General features: G+C 41.2%; 1 protein-coding gene across 1 annotated transcript in view; it reads left to right on the plus strand.

The window, feature by feature from the left end:
- SARC_08990 (hypothetical protein) overlaps positions 1 to 4,552 on the plus strand; it is a 5,908-nt gene extending 1,356 nt beyond the window's left edge. The window contains exons 3-11 of the mRNA XM_014297018.1: positions 204 to 337; positions 966 to 1,178; positions 1,942 to 2,062; positions 2,366 to 2,463; positions 2,692 to 2,809; positions 3,196 to 3,310; positions 3,739 to 3,835; positions 4,009 to 4,148; positions 4,430 to 4,552. Of these exons, the coding sequence (XP_014152493.1) occupies positions 204 to 337; positions 966 to 1,178; positions 1,942 to 2,062; positions 2,366 to 2,463; positions 2,692 to 2,809; positions 3,196 to 3,310; positions 3,739 to 3,835; positions 4,009 to 4,148; positions 4,430 to 4,496 (1,103 nt within the window). The 3' untranslated portion in view covers positions 4,497 to 4,552. The remainder of the gene's footprint in view (positions 1 to 203; positions 338 to 965; positions 1,179 to 1,941; positions 2,063 to 2,365; positions 2,464 to 2,691; positions 2,810 to 3,195; positions 3,311 to 3,738; positions 3,836 to 4,008; positions 4,149 to 4,429) is intronic.
- Positions 4,553 to 7,587: the final 3,035 nt, after the last annotated feature.

The raw sequence follows: 7,587 nt of genomic DNA on the forward strand, positions 1-7,587 counted from the left end.
ATATATATATCTTATCTGCTACTCCGATTCCCCATCAATTTTTCCTCTGATCTTTCTGGTCGCAATTAGTACTAAGGCGGAGCTAGAGTGAGCACGTGAAGTGTTTCCCTGCCACGTCACGATAGTTGTATTCTGAAGCTTTGCGGATGTCATAATTGTATATATCTGAATGTTTTATACATACGTCAACCCGTCGCACTTAGGACAAATGGTGATAACAGCGCAAAGCGTCACAGAAAAGGACGAAAGAATCGGTAAACTTGTACAGAATCTGCCGGATGAGATCGCTTCTGGAAAAACGACTCTGACCCTGATGCTTTTCCTTATCGCAGAAAAGGTACTGCACATACTTTGTTTGTATACACTTTGAATCTCGTATGAATTGTACTTATCATTCGATGTTACGCTTATTCATAGAGATAGGAAGGGATAATATGAACATGCATAACAAAAATCGTACTCACTACAGCAGCACACTTCAATTAACTATCACGAGCTTACGAGCTATTGACTGCCCATGAAAGGTCTAAATGGATTGAATTCGAGCTGTCTACCTTGACACCTGCGCATATGTCCACTTTTTAATATTGTGTATTGTTTTGGACTCGCTGTGCTGTAATCAAATGTGTGTGCAAATATGATATACATACCTACGACGTACATGTGCAGTTGCTTGGGTTTCAAAATCCAAAAGTCATTGTTGTGGCTTCTTTGTCTTTCTGCTTTGCTTCCCTTATGCTCTAGTTATAAGTAGATATTCAAACTTATGTCCGAGCTCTCCATAGTCTGCTTTGTTGATATCCCTACCTACCTGTATCCGAGATTGGAGAGTCCTGCTACTTGGAGTATCCATGGCATTCTCATATGCGATCTCTTCCGCTTTACGCATACCCTGTCATGAATAGCGGTGGAGCGTATTCTAAACCACAACATCATCCCTGTGAAACCCTTCTCGACTGTACCAGAACTCCGGTGCCGATTCCTTATACCAAGAGTACATCAACACCATTCCTGTCACGTACACGACCCCCTTCTACGCGTCAGACGAGCACGTGCAGTCGATGCTGGCTGGCACACCCTTACTATTTGTGTATCAATCCGTAAGAGAGGAGTTGGTGTCGAACTTCAAAGCGCTGTGTGAGACGATAACGAAATTCTCCGATCTCTCACCAATCACGGTAAGTCAGTGGTGTAGGATCAGCGTAGCAATGGGTATATATCACTAAAAATCAGGGTCAAATGGGTGCTTCACTTCCCGTTAGTATGAATCGGATAGCTTTCCCAGCTGGTTGGGTCTGATGGTTACTATTACAGCCGTATGCCCGTCAATGTTCACTTCATATGTATTGATCCGAGTGTGGATGGTTTAGTTTCGTTGTAATGTAACTCCCTAGCGCACATGTTGGTCATATATGAACGTTTGGAAAACTAGAACAAAGTATTTCACATTTGAAGTGTGACTGGCTTGTTGACAGCCGGCACCTACATAGGAAATCCAGCCTCTTTAAGTGTACAACTATACTGGTAACAATGTGCAGCTAGCACCATAACTTGATTCTGATGTATGTACCACCATTCGCCCATGCCAATGATGATCTAGCTGTATAAAGACCTCCTATCCGTATGAAAGTGTATGACCGCTACGATGCTGGACGCTATGCAGTAGTTTTTATCTGCGATACGGTGAATATGCTTGTTTGCTGGCGGTTTCTTACTTAGCCTTGTAAGTATTCAGGACAATGTTGTAGTGCAAGCACTCACCCTAAAATTCAGTATGCAAGTATCATGCATACTGCAAATCCTGAGCAGCCTTCATGTTCCCCTTGCCTCCATTGGAACTTGCACAATTGTCTAGTAGTAATAATGCTCTGTAGTTAAATCAGCCGAATGCCTTGTATTGCCTGTACATAACTTAAACAAACTATCTCACAATTCTTTCAGTGGGAGGAGTTCCTGTGGGCGTATCATGTGGTGGAGAGTCGCAGTTTTACTACCATGATGGATGGCCAAGAGACCAACATGCTCGTGCCTCTTGTAGACCTCGCAGACCACCATCCCACGGGTATGTACCTCTTAGATTATCGCGCATACTCACTTGCAGTATTACACACACATGCATACCTACAAGCACACATATACGCACACCTATACTTACACACGCATATACACATAACACATGTGCACCATGGCGATTCCAAATGGCATCGAAGCGCGAAGTATCATCTCACTTCCTAGTGCTTCTTCACCACTCCAAACCTCTGTCTTTTGATCTTGCAATCCTGCATGAATACTTGCGATCGTGCTTAATGATGAGTTGAATCTAACGCTTTTCAAACATATTGTTGTCAATATCCTATCATGCCAGAGGGCAGGCGCGTCACCAAAATGTTCAATAGTGAGACTCAGTGTTTCGAGGTGAAGGCCGCGTCTAAGTTCGCCGCTGGTGAGCAGTTATACCTCCAGGTACGTGCACTCCGAGTTGTTGGGGTTGTCACCTAAAACCCTAGACCCGAGACAGATTTGTCTGTTATAGTCACACCACTGACTAACGATGGTTGCTTCTGAGGTGCTTGATATCGTTCTGCTTATTGCTGGTTATATTATACTATGGTACCGGCTGGTAGTGTACGCACTGAGTGGCACACAACCCTAATTATCTTGTTCCGGCTTGGTTTCACAAATACGCTATAGTATGGAGATGTACAGAACTGGCAATTAGTTATCTACTACGGTTTTGCCCTCCACGACAATGTGTTCGACAGTTTTGATATCAACTTGGAACTACCCAGTGATGATACACCGGCGGATAGTAAGTCAATATGTGTGCACTCAGTGCAGTTGGTTGCTAGTACAGTCTTACTGACTTGCAAATAGGCGTTCTTATATAGAACACGGTTTGCAAATTAGCAGACCGTCTGTGTGCACATCCTATTTTACAGTGCTGACATTGCGGTTGATGAAGATAGGGTGCTGGTAACTTGCGCGGAGCATACATCTGCATGCGTCTGTCGCACACACCATATCAAACATACTTGACGTGCAGTCAGTGCCATCACGACATCTCACCAAGCTTTCTGATCGGACATCGCACCCCTACCTCAATGAATTGAATTGGGAACCACAGAGCAGGTCTATATCATTTTAGTCGTATGCAGTGTTTAATGAGATTTAACACTCGTCATTTACACGGTTCAGGTATGCGACGATCGCTGCTACTGACACTGGGCGAGAACTCAGGGATGTTCAATACAGAGAATAAGCTCTCGATTGGTGCGGATGGTGCTTTTGTTGTAACCCCCACACTACTCCCGTAAGTTATCTTTCAACCTATTTGTTCCTGCACCAGCCATTTTCTTGATTCTGGGATTGCGATGGTGTCTTTTGCGCTATCCGGATCTAGGATGGTTTGCTGCGGCTTTCCTCGCAGTGTTTTTGTATGTGCTGGTATGTCTAGATCACTCCCATACATCCACCCCACATTGCGTCGCTCCGTCGTTGTATTTCCGAATGCCATCTCTCGCAACAAATAAAAAGGCAACAGCAAATACGCAGCACGTTCTTCGGTGTAGTTGCTGTAGGCTGAAAATGAATCATTTTCTCGCTAAGATTGCTAAGAGCAGCCTCTATAACACAGGGTGGCTATCGTACTTCAAAAATTCGTTGTAAAAAGACATTCGCATATAGCAAACTATCGAGCAGTATTCAAATTCACTCACTATACACACAATCCCGTTACAGGACTTTACGATTACTCACAGCGGACGGCGTTCTTTTAGAAAAAATGACCGTTCAAAACCTCGAAACGTACATTAAAGACGCATCCGCCAGCAAGGAGGTATTGTACTCGTTTATGCAGTACATGACCGTGGTTATCTCATTGACGACTGCATGTCTCTTCTGGTACTAGTCCTTCATAAAATACCTAAAGCAGCAACCCCTTCCATCGTTTCTGGAACCTCAATGATGACATTGCCCCTAACACGCACCACTGTATTTTCATTTACACAGAGAGAGCTCCGGATGTTCGAATCGCTCTCGGCCATGTTCAAAGCGACACTGGAAGCATACCCCACCCCATTGGATGACGATCTCGCCAGATTGAGTGAGGATGGAGTATCTTCGTTCGAAACCGCCTGTTTAGTGTACAGGTATTTTGTCATTTTCCAGATGTTCGAATCATATCCTTGCTCTTTGTTCGTTGCAAGTGTACAGTGAATGACACTATTGTCAATATAAGCGCTGCTAAAATGATATCGATCTGTAGTTTACCATGGTATATTTTTTCTGCAATGTCGTTATTTGGGGAAGGATGAGATAATTATAACAAGCTACTTCCGAATATAGCCAATCGCATATATCACTACCGCTCAAACTGCCTTCAAATACCTGGGGTTTAAGTCAATTTGTTTTTTGTTTTTTCAATTTGCAGGATTGGTCAAAAAAGGTTACTCACGGCAGGCCTAGGGTGGGTAGATCAACAGCGCCGGTCGCTGTGATTACTCTGAATTTACTCAACTATAAATCGGGCCCAAGTGCATCTCCATCGTACGAGCCAATAAAATATGGCTTTGTTGCCTTGTATGATCCTTCTCATTCATCCTTCCATCATGATTTGGTTTGTTTCCGGACCTCCACGATCGTGAGAGTGAGTAACAGACAAGTTCAACATATACACTCGAGACTACATCATTCGAAACTTCTATGAGAGAATTTGGATGACAGCAGAATATTGCGAGGCTGATGCTCAAGTGTTGTTGTCAATTTTCAAAATCATGTTCGTTTGAACACACTAAAGTGTGTATAACAAATTCCATGTCTTTTAAATAGTGTACTATACGTAAATTTGGCGAGATATGAATGTACGCCTTAGAATGATTTACGTGGATTTTTACCTCCCGCCTCGTGAATCAACTTCTCATGTTGAATTATGGCTGAGAAACTTTTTTAAGTCCAATCTACATCCATCTGCGAAAGACGTTTTCGACCATGTTGAGTATTCCATGGTTGTAAAAGTTACATAGTATGTGTAAATTTGTAATTCTACGTGATATTGTCGAATTGTATGGGCATTCGCACGTGCTAGCTATGAGTTTAATAGATAAAGGAGTTATATATCTGTTCAGTCATCGAGCTGGTGCACGTATTGATAGTACAAGCTCGTTATATCTACACCAATCGAAGCTTGTGTGTGAACGACAATAACTTGCACGAAGTGTCGTCACAATGATGAGAATGATACCACAGGCTGAAATCGTGTTGGCAAAGGCAATTCAGGGATTGTATGATGTCAAAGCACAGTTTAGTATCACTCAATGAATACAATGATATACACAATGATATACACAATGTACAATCCTGTCCGTGAACAAAATTCTGAAACCCGTACACTATTGAAGAAGAAGAAAAATACGCTAACTTTTATGAGATCTATACGTTGAATATTGAAATACATCGACAATTATTTGCAAACTGGCAGCTAAAGCATTTATCCAGAGTGATGTGCAATGTTAATGATTCTGCGCTATCATCATTTACTGTGATTTGCAACGTGATTTTTCATATTCATGCTAGGAATTGCAACTTAAATAACGTTACATTGAATAAATCCAACCTATAGAACAACCCCTCCGCGTATGGAATAAAGCAATTTAGCTTTAAACTGCAGATAAATCCCTTACAATATTACAGTATCTTAGCCATGGGGAAATCGCGATATAATCGCAAAAACGGATTTAGTTTTGTAGCGCATAGATATTATAAACAGCACCGGTGCACATGATTACTATGCATCGGCAGGATTTCATATACCCACAAATAGCAGTCGGTTCTGCAACCGTCGGTAAAGTCGGTTCTCTAATTATCAACACGATGCGAAGCGATACGTATTCAGATTAGCTGGTGTATGTGACAGTTGCACCTTCTACTACTCTTGAGCATCATATTTGCAGATTGGTAAGGCTCTCTCAAATTTGGAATTTGATGATGGGTATGCTATTGACAATACTGATACAGAAAGGTGAAGAACGTTTGCTTGCTGGGTCGCTTCGTCACTTTCTGCTCACTCACTGCTAGCCTTATGCCAGATACTGTACAACGCAAATTAAATGCAGCTCTCTTTTTACTTCTTTTTATGGTTGATTGCTCTCACATTCTGTTCAAGAGAGAGCCAGATGGAGATTCGAGGAAGATTTCGTGTGTATTTACTTCTCCGAAGCCTTATGCGCTAATATGAATAGATTTTATTTCGAATTCTCCGGGCGACTTGCTTAAATTTATTTCCATAGTGAATAGTGGAAATGTAAGTTTTCAATAATCGTACTGGTATAATCTCCTATAACTCAAATGATAGATAAAATTGGGCTGCCACCTGAGTTGGGGAGTTGAGCGGACTACACAAACATGACATCGTACAAATGCACATAAGATGCAATACTAGCGCGTCACGAACTTGCAAATTCGAGTCACAGATATAGCCTTAAAAATCACTCTAATTAAGTTTTGAACTGGATTGAATCGCATGTTCAGAACACGCACAAAAACTCGACTAAACTAGACAGTACAGCTCGACACTGGTCTATCATTATTCTAAAAGTCGATCACGGTCAGGATACGTACTCCAATTGCACTTTTGCAGCGCCTATCAATTTTTCACGCAAATGAGTGTACGGCACTTGTGAAGGATAACACCACATGCACATCTCCGCAGAAAACTATTAACGACTATTGATCTGTTGCGAGAAATTCTATATGGCTAGCTGAATACCGTGTTATATTCAGCCATATGTTTTCTTTGCTATTTCACCTCAATACCTACTGTTTTTCTCTCTCTATCATAAAAGATTCAGGACCCTTGTACGGTTCAAATCTGCCGAATACATTTATCCGTTAACTTATGTCCGTTGATATTATATACTACAGCTTTGGGTCGCTTTTCTGATAATGATCGTTTCGTTGTAATCTGAAGTTTCTACCTTCGATATTATAGGAAGGCGGAAAACGTATTCTATACTGTATCACACACCTCCCTCAAAAGTATATTATTGCATCCGTTGTAACAAACTTATGTGCATTGATCGCTTGGCGCTTTTCCAACATGTTCAACCTCTGCTCTGGATACAATATTTCACTTAGTAATTTTCTTTCTATCAAATTAATAATTCTGCTCTCTGGTTGCAACAAAGCACTGTGAAATGTTTTCGGATTTGGATCAATAAAACAGTTAGATCTCGCTGGTCCGACTAAATGAAGTCAGTCAGCAATATATGAAGTTGAGAACATTACCATATTATGCGTCATAAAGGTTTGCCCCCCGAAAAGTGTGCAACCAGGGTAGGAAACAAAATTTAACACCCAAACATTTATGAAAATTTTCAAAGTGATCGGAAAATCATTAAAACAACCGCGATCAATTTTTTTCGTATGATGTTTGTAAAAAATAAATAAGTTTTCTGAGTGGCCAAATGTATAAAAAAAAGTAAGTGCCCGTAATTATGCATATATGCATAGCCTTCTAAATTGGACAGAGGTGAAAAAAAGGTATTCTGAGTGACCGAATGTAAAAAAAGTACCCGTAATTATCTATATATA

This window comes from Sphaeroforma arctica (genome assembly GCF_001186125.1).
Source record: "Sphaeroforma arctica JP610 unplaced genomic scaffold supercont1.866, whole genome shotgun sequence".
Taxonomy (NCBI): Eukaryota; class Ichthyosporea; order Ichthyophonida; genus Sphaeroforma; species Sphaeroforma arctica.